Raw genomic sequence first — 13,681 nt, 5'->3', positions numbered from 1 at the left:
CCAGAGTTTGAAATCTCAGAATTATTTTCTTCTGGATCTTCACACTGGAAACAGGGCTCTTACCATCCCTTACAGGTGCTTCACATCACCAAGAAAGTCTTCATTATAGGATGCAAATGAATGTTCTTTACCCATAAAAGTTTTGGATAAAAAGTGTCTTAAAATACAAGAAGCAAAAGGCCATTTTTATAAAAGTGTAACAAGAACCACCTTCCCACCCAGGTTATCGTGGAGACACTGTTTTTCATGTTCTCTCTTGTCAAGAGTCAGAGTCTGCTTTGTTTATGCAGCTATTTGGTTCTTAGAGTTGCAGTAAAATAAGGCAATGAGTCCACAATGAATTCTCTTCTGTGTTGACCACTGCCCAATATACTTTGCACCTTCTAGTAGGTTTGTGAAAGTATGTGTATTTTTATGCTTTAAAAAAGGGCTGATCTTCAAGCAAGTTGAAATCATACTTTTAGATAATTGAAAAAAAAAATAGCCAAAGGATAAAAAGGCAAGTGGAAGCTTTAGTGACGTTTTGATCAGTTGCAAAGGGAAGGGATTTGTTAAGAAAGGGCAATTGTTTTCCTGCTGGAGAAATGTTCCCTTAATTGCACATATGTCTGGCTCATTGCTTTTGAGAGCTGAGTGTATGCAGACCATATTGGAGAGGCACACTTGTCTTGAAATCTGAAAATTTCCATTTCTAAAGCCTAAATTTGACCATGAAAAGATAAAACCAAGTTAGCATATGAACTAATAGTGACAACTACCAAAAAAACTCAAAGTAGAATGATTATATCTAATATCTTCCAAGGGAGCAAAATGACATTGAAATATCCTTAACATGACAATTTTTTTTTTTTTTTTTTAGGGTAAAAGGGCTATAAATTGACTAGTCTATGGATAGTTCCTAATCAGTCTTTATTATAAACTTGCCTTTCTGGATACGTAACTCTCACCATTTCTTCTTATTTACTAATAAAGAGTATTTGGGACTCTTGCTGAGTGTGACCACCTTCAGAACATAATGCCTTTTTGCTCTCTTCATGACTGCCATTTTTCATCCACAATGAGTTTACAGTAAATAGGGCCCATTGAAAGAAATTCCAAAACAAGACAACTTATGAAAGAAACAGAAACTTTTTTCAAGAAATAAAGTCTTTGGAAGTAAAAGACGCATCTCTGTGATTACAGACGCAGGCTAGGCCATTGCTTGTAGCTGAAGCACCACTGAGAGAGAGAGATTGTGAAAACAGCTGAGGTCTATGGACCACTAATTTGAGGTCATCTAGGAAAAGCTCGCTCTAGTGGGTCTACTGAGTTTAACATGGAAGATTTTACTCTCTTCTGAAAGGCCAAATACTTTCTAGATTGTACTCATTTAATGAGATAAAATTTAAAAATCACTTTCAGAATTTTTCTTCCACCGAAATGAAAATATATCCTTTGTTGCTCCACCTTTCTTCATTTCCTCTACTCTTACTCTAAAACAAGCAACCATCTTCCCTTGCTTGGGTTAAGGCAAGATCTACTACATGGTATCCCTGCTTCTAGTCGTACACTTCTAAAATCTATTTTCCACACAGCAGCAAGAATGATCTTTGAAAGACATGATAATTCTTTACTAAAAACTCTGAGGACCTTTCGTGCAATCAGAAACACCTGCAAACCCAGTACCACGTCTTTGAGTCCCCACGCTTGTCCTACTCACTCTAACTGAAAGTGTCCCTGCCTCCCTCATGGATCACTGTATCTCAGAGACACTAGCCTCTTTTTTAATCAGTAACCATGTCACCTCCTTCTAAGGGTGTTCTGTTCCCCCGGCTTGGAATTTCCTGACCCAGATCTTTTCAAGTCTGGCTCTTTCGTGTCATTCAGATCTCAGCTCAAATATTATCTCCTCAGACAGATTCTCCTTGGACTTTAAAGTGAGTGACTCCCAATCCCCAGCAACCATCAACCTCTCAGATAGCACCTTGTCTTATTTTCTTTAACTTACAGTGATCTGACAAGATCTTGTTCATTTATTTCTATTTTTATTTAGTGTTTTGCTTTGTTTTATTACATTTTAAGGACGTTGATTGATTGTATCTCCTGCAACTAGAAGATTATCTGGCACAGAGTGAGTGGACAATAAATATTTCTTGACTAAATAAATGATTTTTAAAAACTGCATTTTGTACTACAGGCTCAAAGAAACCACTATGTATGTGCAGAAATGTAGGCATAAATCTATTATAAGAGAAGTTTATTATTTCTTATCATTTTTTAAAAGTTGATGTCAATATTGTTTAATTTTATTATTATTTTAATTTGGTTTCCTTGGTTATCCAAGCTTATGGTAATCTCTGTGTATATGATCTATTCAGGGCAGATAATGGCAGAAAACATATAGGGGGGACTATAATGAAGAGGTGACATTGCAAATGTCGATTGGATGAATGCAAAGCTTGCAAGCTATTAGTCAGGAAACCTAATACTTATGTGAATCTGCATGGCTGATAATCATCTCATAATCGTAATCCCTCTTGTTGCTAGACACATGCTAGGAGAAACTTCCAGCAGATATTACTGGGCACTGAAAGCAATGCCTCCCTTTAAATTAGTATTCTTCTTTTCTCTCGAATCTCTTTTGTTTACAACAAATATTAACCCCGGTTTGAGAGACACTGCACCTGCACAGAAATGCATCAACATAAAGTTCCAGCTATGAGGGAATGACAGCGAAACCTGCATGCATCTCATGAAACAAAGTGTTCAGCAGCAATTTAATAATCAATTAGATGGGGAGCCACCTGATGCTGCTCATTTGGCTGAGCTTCCAGTGGCCAGCAGCGTTTTGCCCTGGCACTATCAGCTTAAAAAAATCTGTTCCCTGTTTATCAAGACTAATCTCAGCAAAATAATCTATTCTTTTGCATGTCACCCCATATTTTCCCACTTGCTAATTAAAGATGCAAATGTTGATAAATAAGATGACGGTTTCGAAGCACAATTGGGTCAGTAAGTTGAATACTGTATCTTGTTCCTCTAATTAAACTCCTATGAGAAATAGTCAATTATAATTAGAGGAGCAATTATCCTCTTGTTAAAGGTGAAACAAATCACGAGTTTTAGTGAAAAATTCAGTTCCATCCCTTTTGCCATGCCAACAGATTTGGTATCTATTGATGTTTTGATCCCAGTACTCTCCAAAAGAGATAATCCAATGAAATAAAGCATCTCTGAGTATATTTCTGGCTCACTATGTGACAGCAACATTTTCTAGGCATAAACTAAAATGAGCAAAGAGAGATTCATTTCATAGAGTGCTGCTATTACACCAGAGGAGCAACCCAGCACCCGTTCTTGGGCACATTCATTTTCAGGCTTCCTTAGGGAGATGGAGAAGTTTCTGTTGAAAGGCAGGCAACTGCCTCCCCAGAAATGGAAGAAAAGAACTATATTTTTGGCTTGATCCTAGCAAAAGAGTTATTGAAAATACTGAGCAACATCATTTTGTAGTATTATTAGGAATTCTTTTTCTTTCTTTCACCCAGCCTAGTCTTTTAATTTTGATATGATGATTATTAATCTGCCCTATAGTCCTCAAACTAAAATAGTTCTCAATGACCTTTTATTCGTGGTCCTAGGCAATTGGTATCCTTCTGATGGACAGATTCCTGTACCCCGCACTGAGTTCTCTCAGTAGGGTTGTGTCTTCAGAAGTGACAAACATCCTTTATCTGGAAAGTTCCATTTCCTGAGGTGCAGCCTCTGTGTTACAGTGACTCTTTGTTTCATTTAGTTAAACATACTTAGAGAATCTACTAAGAAACATACAGTCTGCTGGCATTAAACATAAACAAAAACCCTTTTTGCTCCTATTTCATCAATCTAGTCAAACAGACAGGAGTAAACAGATACATTCGAACACAAGTAGTCGTCAGGGCCATATAAAATTACGGTATACAGGATCTGCCATTTAGCCAGTTATTCTGGTTCGTCCATACCAGGTGTTGAATAACAAATAATTCTGTATCTGCTGCTAAATAATGGAGTACCCCTCAGCCCTGGGATCCCTGGGCCATCTTGTGATTCAGAAGATAATGAGTTTATACTTATTACAGCACAAGGGCTTTAGACTCTGCCCCTGTGCTAAGGAAGCCATGTGATTGTTAAACATTTTAAATAAGAAATATAGACACGAAGTAAGGGCTTGGCGATGAGACCAGAAGAGAGAGAGCAGTCAAGCCTAGAGCTCTTAAACCACACACAGGGTGCCCACTCACAGATTTTCCTAACCAGTGAGTATTGAGAGGAGTTCTTGGTCAAACCTGTCTCCAACTGCAGAGATGGGAGTATAAGAAATCCTAGATTGGCTTCTTTTATCCTCTAAGACTTTCTCTGTCACTCTCTTTCCTTCAGCTCTGAAAAGGAGAACTACCAACAGTAGCCTCAGCTCAGATTTCTTCTTTGGAAGAAAATATGAGGACTGATCCAATGTCTTGGGACCATGATGACTAAATGAAGAACAGAAACTTTAAAAATCAGAGAAAGGACAGCAGCACATTATGGCTTGCTGTAGTTATTTACATTAACAAGTCATTTGTAAAGTGGATGTTTACATAAACAAGGGCATTTGTTTCCTTGTTTTAAAGCTCACAATGTTATCTTCATTTGCAGCATTTATGGACTCTAACCAAAGCAATTGGCTAGAGGATACAGGAGGGCAACTTGGTGATTCTTTTTTTATTTCTAAATTTATTGGGATGATATTGGTTAATAAAATTACATAGGTTTCAAGTGTACAGTTCAATAATATGTCATATGTATATTGCATTGTGTGTTCAACATCCAAAGTTAAGTTTCCTTTTGTCACTTTATATTTGATCCCATTTACTCTATCTCCCCTCTCCCCCGTTTCCCTCTGGTAACCTCTAAACTGCTGTCTGTGTCCATGAGTCTCTGTTTGTTCGTCTTGTTTATGTGTTGCTTTCAGTTTTGTATCCTACATATCAGTGAAATCATATGGTTCTCAACTTTTTCCATCTGATGTATTTCAGTGGCCAAGACATGGAAACAACTGAAATGCCCCCTGTTGGATGATTGATCATTCTTCATAGAACAGAAACTTCATCTCTGAATACACCACGGTGCCCAGCAGAACTAAAATGTGCTCAGTGACTCTTTTGAATTCTAGGGCTTGAATTCATCTTCTGTGAATCAAGATGTGATAATATAATAATAATACTAATGATAGCTGATGTTTCTTGAGTGCTTTTTACATGTTTTAAGTGATTTGCATATATCTTCTTTCATTTAAACTCCGCCACTATATTCTGGATAGGTACTACCATTATCTCCATTTCGAAATTGAGGAAACTGAGGTACAGAGAACTGAAATACCCTGCCCAAAGCCAGAGTTTAAAATAGTCATACTTGGGCTTAAATCTAGAGTTCTGTAGGGAAACTAGTGGAGACTAAAGGCAAAAGAGAGGAGAAAATTAAATGTTATTTATTACCTCAGAAATGCCTGTGACATTATTTGCATGAAATAGAATGCCATTTGATTTAAGATTAGTAGAGTTCTTTAGAAAATTACTGACTTGTATGGGAGAAAGAAAATTATTGCCTCCTGATATTCTTCAAAGAATGTGTCTGACTACTTCTTCAATGGAGCTAGACATGTACTTATAAAACAAAGATCAATTGACTTGATCAACCATGTATGCATTGAATATTTACTATCCAAGTTCTTCAGAATCATTTGCCTTGGATACAAAAGAAGCGGAAATCCTTGCCACTGTGGCTTGGGAGAGAAAGGACTGATTTTATTTATGGTAAAACATAAGGATTTTACCTGTTGGTTTCTCTTTAAGATCAATATTTCATTCTATGCTATTTTTATGCTTTTAGATTCCTCAAGCAAATAAATAGAATATTAAATAATGAACTCATTTATCATTAAGTTAAAATAATCTTATGATCCTTTAAGTCACCAAGTTACATTCCATCCCTTTCTTTTTAAATTTATCTGCCCCTATTGAGCAAATGACAGTTGTAATGTGTCACATTAAGGTATGCATTAGCTTTTTGATCTTGGTGATTCTAAAGATATTGAAAAGAATCTATATAGGAATGTATTAATCTGCTCTCCATTATGTGTGTTTGACCTCTTTTCTGACTCTAAAAAGAAAAAAAGAAAGAAAGAAACAAAATGCATTAAGTAGTGTTCTTTGAATGTCAATGGGTACATGATTTTTGAGCTTGCCAAGTGTTAATTGGTCTTTTCCCTAGTGATGATACAAATAATATTCACAGCCAATTAGTTTGCAATCATGAATCTTTACTCCTGGACAAAGTGAATGATTTTGTTGAGGAGACTAAAAAAATGAAGAAATTACTAGTATCTTTTACTGAAAACCTTTGTAGGGATCAGCTATCTTTAAGAAACATCGAGTGAAAATGTGGCTATGGATGCCCATGTTTCTCAAGATATGTTCTGGTCTTTAAGGTAGTTTAGTGAGAAGTTGGCATTAGAATTAGAAATAAAATTAAGGAGATAGATTCACTATTATAATAAATAAAATAAAATATTGAATAGTGAAAAGTTGCCTCTTTTCTAATCACAGTAAATCATTTTGTATGTCAGTGTTGGAAGATAAGGTTTTGGTGTGATTGGAAAAACCATCTATAATCATGCAAAACCTCTGGTACAATGTAAGTGTCATGGAATGCCAGTTACAAGGCAAAAATAGCTTTATTCTTTCAAAGTTAAAAAAAGAAATTTCATTAAAAGTGTCACTTTGTATCTTTTCATTGACACATAGAATATGAATGGCTGTGACAGAAAAATGGAGTCATTTTGTAAGAACACTGTCTAAATTTCTAATTAATTTATTATTGTCATTAATTTAGAAAAAGCAATCATATTTTTAAATTTTATTGTCATGGGACCAGCTAACTGAGATGACTCCCACCTTTGCTTGAACTTTAAAAAAACCAAAAAACTGTAGAAATCTAACAATAAGTGTATTGTTAGTTATTAAACATTTTTGGACAAGTTGTAAGTCTGAGTAGTATTATTTTGTAACTTCTTAGATAAGAACAATTCAGGGCTTATTTTTACAAAGTATCAGCTAACCCATATACAAGCCCCAAATGCAACAATTTAAAAAATGCCTCTTTCCATATATGCAACAAAGAGTAAAAATTCCGAAGGACTCAAGGTAATTTGGAGGATAACAAGATCCACCAATAAATTGACAGCTATGTCAAATTAAAGTTTTTCTGGGCTTGTAGGATACTAGATCAGTTAGAGTAATAATGCTTGATGTATATCAGGATGTCTCTTAATAATCATAAAAGGATATTTTTCAGAGTTTGAAATTATTTGTTAACAAACGAAAGACACAGTATTTAATGATTTTTCCTCAACAATATATTCTAACATGATGGGAGTGTCTCAAGGAGAGCATGACACTCTCTGTGGTACTGTGGGCCTATCCTCCATAGACAGGCATTTTCAAAAGGCATTTATTGTATGGTGCTAATGAAAAGTCATTATATGAATCAGATCCATAACACTTCATTAGCAATCAATAGGCTTTGTTTTAGCAAAAACAGGAAATGAAGATGAAAAGCTTATAAGATGAAACTAATTGACACTTGTTATTCCTCAAACATTTTTTTCCTGGTGTGTGAATATGGCTTTGAGGTATGCCCATGATTACATCATGGAACAGGAAATACATATGTGGAGTGCACAGGCTCACTGACATGCACACATACACACAGACACACCTTCCCTTCTTACATTTTTTTGCATATTATTGAGAACAATAATAAAATTGGTGTTACATTATTAAGTCATAGCAAAGAGAATGACAAAATCAAACCAAGCTGACTGTGGCTTTGTCCAGTGGGCATTCTAATTGACTCCTGAGTCATTAATCAGTTCCCAATCAATCTATTTTGCCAGCAGCAGGCAGTTAAGACTCCATTACCAACCATTCATCATGCCATACCCTAATTCACTGCACCATTAGCCATGGATTAGACCTCTGATAGAATAACTGCCAGTTGCTAAATGCAGAAAATTTTTGTTTCTCACCTCAGCCACTGGGATCCCTTCAGGTGGTCGACACTGGAGCAAGACTTCTTGTTCCAAGGATACTTCCTTTCCCAGGGGTTCCTGCTCAAATGTCTTCCGTAGATCTGGAAAGCACAGGTAATAAAATACATGACAAAATTAATTAGCATTTATTCATTTATAGAAAGTGCAATAAAATTTTCCTAGTTTAGTATTTTATGCCTTTGCATTTTTTTAAATCACATATTTTTAGCGCTGTATCACAATCTGGGTGATTATATTCCATGCAGAAGAAATTATGAAATTCAGAGGCTGTTAACTGTTCCTATTTTAATCTTCACTGGAATATTTTGGAGATCCTCATAGTAACAACTAGTGAAATTCGCTTCTTGCATTTCCTTAGTATTTCTTGATAATCAACTATGATGATCACATTTTTAATCAAAAGAACACCATCATCATGATTCTTATACACAAAAGTCCTTTTTGTACATATTTTTCTCTCTCTTCAAAATAGATGCTATTAAAATTGTATTAACTCTGAAATCTTTTGATTGATAACTCAAAAGCAAGTTTCTAGCTCAGAATGTAAAACAATGCTAGAATCCTGAAGGAATGAATGTGACCTCTTAAGGTGTCTCAAACACAAGGCAGTGGAAAGAGTAACTATTGGAATGAGTCCAGAAATCTATCACTATGTAATTATGTGGGAATTCTTCAATTAGAAGATTAAGTAGTCATTTCTGCCCAAATATACCAAGTACCTAATTATGTATTTATGTAGTTATAGTTGCCATAGCACTATGCAGACTTTTAAAAATTATTTTAGATGGACACGAAAATGTTAGAAACCAGCTTGTCATTTTAAACACCAGAATTAAAAAATATATAATTCAGCCATAGAGCTTTAAAGCAGCATTTTAAAAAACGACACACCAAAAAATTTATCACATACTTGTATAGTTCAGCTCTTTTGAATAAAAAGTTATTGGAATTTTCTACAGTTGATTTTAATAAAAATTTAATGACTCCATCTTTTCATCCCATGTCCCTGATCAAAACTTAAGTACCTAAAAGCACCATTTTAGCCTATCGAACTAATAAGTGGAAACCGAAAACTCTAGAGGAATATCCCTAATGTCTTTCAAGGAACTATCAGAAAGCACCACCTGGAAAAAATGTACTGAGAAAAAAATCTCTTGTTACATACTTGTCATTTTGTTGAATTTTTTGGCAAAAGAAAACCTTCAAGAGTTTAGGGATTGTGAGAAAATTATGGATCTATGTGGATCTGAGGTAAGATGAGAGTTTCCAAATGGTGACAGAATTTCTGTCAGAAGGGCTCTTTTCATTTAATTATTAAGAAATTGAGTATATTGTAGAAATAAACTTTTAGGATTCACAGTCATTGAACTTGAAAGTTATCTAAACTAAGCCCTTAATTTACACATAAGGAACAGGTTTATCAAATTACTCAAAGCCTCACAGCAAAATAATGGATGCTGCATTAGAGCCTGTTCACCTTGATTTGATACATATCTTGCTGTCCCATGTATCCATTTCCTATCTCTTTTAGTTAATCTGTGTCCTTCTAACAGAAACATTAAAAACTTTTCTGCTCTATTTCTCCTGATATGGTAATTTCTCTTTTTTAAAAAATCTGCGTTAAGATAAAAATTTTGGTAAAACACTAAATACTAATAAAAAAGAGCTACAACAAATAAATTTTATGAGATAAAATGTTCTCTACAAATGTTCTTTTCACATATCTTCTCTGTAAAAAATATCTACTTTTTGAAAAACACCCATCTGATGTGGGGTAGGTAGAAGATATAATGAGTAAAATTAGTTTTCAAATAACATACTAACTCACTTCCCATTAAATTCATCGGCATATCATACAATGCAAGATGAGAATAAGAAAAAGTGAGGCACATATGTATCCAAATAGTCAAAACAAATTCCTTTAATATTTATTGATTAACTCCTTATGATAGGCACTTTACTAGGTTCTTAGGATGAAGATGTGGGAGATACAGAATCAAGACGAGAAAGGTAAGTTGAGATCTGCTTATGAAAAGTCTTTCTGCCATGCTAAGGAATGGCAAATCCTCAAAGCCTTCTAAGCAAAAGAAGGAGATCAGATGTCATATTGCCCTCAGGATGACAGACGGATTGAGATAGTGGTGAAAAGATAAAAGGCAGTTTGGGAGCCATTTGAATAAACCAGGAAGGATGATTAAGTCCTGAACTCTGCTAGTGGTAGTATACAGAAAGAGGAGAAAGCAAAATCTAAAAATAAATAGATCACATTAGGGAAGACGTAGGCATTTAGAAAGTGCCAGGAGGCAAGGATAATACTATATTCTTAGCTACTGCAATCGTTAAGTTGGAACCTTTACTAAATGAAATACTAGCACCGAATTGGGCAGGAAAGTGAGGAGAAAGACAGCAATTTATGTTATTACATATTCAGTTTGGTGCGTCCAAAGAAGATTCAAATGGAAAAAATTCAGTAGGTCCAGATCATGATTTCTCAGCATCAGCACTATTGACATTTGGGACTGGATAATTCTCTGTTGTGGGCTGTCCTGTGCATAGGAAGATACCTAGCAGCATCCCTGGAATCTATCCACTCGAAGTCAGTAGCACCCCTCCCGGCCATGACAAAATAAATGCCTCCAGACAATGCCAATATCTCCTGAGAGGAACAATTCCCCCAACTCGAGAATTACTGGGTCTAGAATTTGAAAATGAAGTCTGAGTAGATTTGTGCTTTGTCATCTAGGAGAGAGCTGAAGCTCTGAAATACGTGATATCACCAGGGGAAAGACTAAAGCACATACAACAACAACAAAAACAACAACGACAACAACAACAACAACAACAGCAACAAACTGAGGACAGCAACATTCAAGCAGAAAAGCTGCCAGCAAAAATGACATGGTGTGAACATCGAAGCAGGTGAAAAACCAGAGACAAGTGTCAGAGGAGCTAAGAGAAAAATAAAGTTTAAAAAAGTTCAGAGGACAACAGGACAAATGCAATGAAGAAATCAAAGGGAGAAGTTACTGTTTTGAGAAATTTAGAAGTGAAGGAGGAGTGGAAGCCAAGCAATGCTCACAGGAACTGCGGAAGTAATCAGGATAAGTGACCACTCCTTTGCAAAATTTTATGGTGACAAAAGTCAGCAGCACCATTAAGGGGTGATGGGCTTGAATGAGGCACGTTATAATTCTTAGGATATGGTGTAGTTTTTGGCACGTTTTTCACATTCCCACCACATGAAGTGACATCTGATGAAGATTCTTGCTTCCTAAATGAGAATGGTGACCACACATCAGAGGCATGTACTTCAAGAGACAGGTTTAACGAAACCATCATGGAATATCATATAATTACTTCATTTTAATGGTTTGGTTTTAAACTCTCTATAAATTTTATGTAATTCCTAAAATGATCTCACATTTTACCCTCCACAAGACGATACTTCTTCCTGAAGAATCCTTTTAATTCCCACTATTAAACCTCTTTTCTGGCTTTCAGGTAGTGTAATGAGCATAGAACTTATTGTGGCTGTCCAGCATTCCAGCTCCTTGTTTCAGTATGCCTCCACATTACTCTGCAAGCAGAGGGTGGGTAACATTTTAAGCATATACTTCATCATTTGGAGAGATGTGATAGGAGGCAGGCCAGGTGACGAATGAATAAGCATGAAAAACGGACACTTGTCAGCTAGGAATTAGATGTAAAACAATAGTTCAGAATAATGTGGGCATTCTTGTCAGGAAAAAGATGAATTTCTGCCCTTGGAAGACCCTTTATGATTCTAAATTTCTGTTTTCTTTCCATTAGTTCTAAGGCTGCTACTAAAATAAATATGAAGTCCTTTCATTATAACCTAGATTACTTTTGCAAAGTCAACTTGGACTACCTCTGATTTAGTCATTGATTCCATCAACTAAAAGAAAAATCAGGTTTGTCATATGTGTGCATTTAGAGAGATGTTTACTTAAGAACATGAATATTGGCTTACTAAATCCACAAAGAGAAATCCAATTAGCAGATATAGAATCAGACCTGAAACTACATGGATTCGTATTTACTATTTACACAGTAATCAAAGAAAGGCTTTTAGAACACAAACACATGTGGGCGCAAATGATGTCTCATTTTTTTATTAGAGAATTTTGATGCTTTCAATAAATTTTCACACAATAATAATATCGCAATTACAAATTATGTATAATTCATGGCATTCTACAAACATGAACTTTATTTTTTGAGAATGTGGTAAAGACGAAAGAAGGCTTAACTGGGAGTTCAAAGACTTTGTAGCCTTCATCTTCCTCATTTGTAAAATGAAAGTAAACGAATGAGTGCTTTTGAAGGTCTCTTTTGTTGTAAGGGCCTATGACTGAATAGACTAACATTTTAAATATGCATTTTAGACAAAGAAAAGCTTATCCTTCGTCAAATACTTTTTGGTTGTGATAAAGCTTTAAAGAGATATACCAAATATCAGTGTCCAAAATTATTTTTCAATAATCAAAGAATTGACGTATCTTTGAAGAGAACAATTTATAATTTTCCCCTCAGGACAATTTTCATGGAACTTTTGGACACTCAAATAAAAAGATATGGGTAAGAGTTAGCAAATGGAAGAAGGGTGTGTTTCAAAAGATTTAGTGTTAAAAATATCAGAAAATTCTTTATACAAATCCAAGGAAGTAAAAGTCAGCACGAAAGCAGATAAATATTAAAGCTGACGATTGTAAAGGCATCGGGAATTACTTTGAGAAAACTAATTTTCTGTCTCCATGGGGACATGGAGAAAGAAATGCCTATCCAAAACAGTATGCAAGAAGCCCACAATGTCAATGTGCATATTTATGAATGGGACAGAAAATCATGTTTCCCCTTCCTCCTCCCCCATCAGCAGTGACATCCCTCAAGCAATTCCGCCCGACACAGTATGAAAAAGTGAGTGTGACTAACAATAAGAAAGGCAAGGCTAGACAGGTCAAAGCTTTGAGTATAATGGGTCACACTAACCATCCAAGCACCTGTGAGCCCTGCTGATTTTGGAGGAAACTAGGAAAAATATCAGTAAAAAGATTTCCCTATGGTACAGGTAGGTTGCTGATACTACCATCTTTGAAAAAGAAAATCAACATGTTATTCCAAGTTTTAAAAAATTATTTACATTTATTAAAAATGTTAATTCCATCAGCAATTCTACTTTATTATGTCGAAAAATTTATTAGAGTAAAATATTTTTTAAAAGACAAAATCTTGGCAATGTGATAGACTAATACAATGAAATCAAGAATTCTCTGAGGGGTATACTTCAGTAGGCTTTTCTAGTGGAATTAAAATCCTTAAATATCACAGCATAATAAGATAATTGAAATATTACATTATTAATATTGGTTATTTTTTGTTTATAGGCATCATAAGGTTTTGTGAACATTAAAAGAAATACTGAATCTAAAAAGATTTTGAAAGTTTATAAAGGAAAAAACACTTATAATAAATTATAAGTATTTCCATTATGATGACTCAGAGTTCTAATATGAAACATGATTAATCATGAGTAATTTTCTAATCTATCATTCT

The 13,681-nt window shown here is 35.0% G+C and overlaps 1 protein-coding gene across 2 annotated transcripts in view; it reads right to left on the bottom strand.

Moving 5' to 3' along the window:
• UNC5C (unc-5 netrin receptor C) overlaps window positions 1-13,681 on the bottom strand; it is a 334,483-nt gene that overhangs the window by 89,251 nt on the left and 231,551 nt on the right. For both annotated transcript variants that reach the window (XM_011356261.1, XM_011356260.1), the window contains exon 4: window positions 8,084-8,187. In XM_011356261.1, the coding sequence (XP_011354563.1) occupies window positions 8,084-8,187 (104 nt within the window). The remainder of the gene's footprint in view (window positions 1-8,083; window positions 8,188-13,681) is intronic.

Source organism: Pteropus vampyrus, unplaced genomic scaffold (assembly GCF_000151845.1).
Source record: "Pteropus vampyrus isolate Shadow unplaced genomic scaffold, Pvam_2.0 Scaffold25, whole genome shotgun sequence".
NCBI classification, from domain to species: domain Eukaryota; kingdom Metazoa; phylum Chordata; class Mammalia; order Chiroptera; family Pteropodidae; genus Pteropus; species Pteropus vampyrus.
The sequence above is the reverse complement of the archived record's forward strand: the minus strand, read 5'-3'. Positions and strand labels throughout refer to the sequence as shown.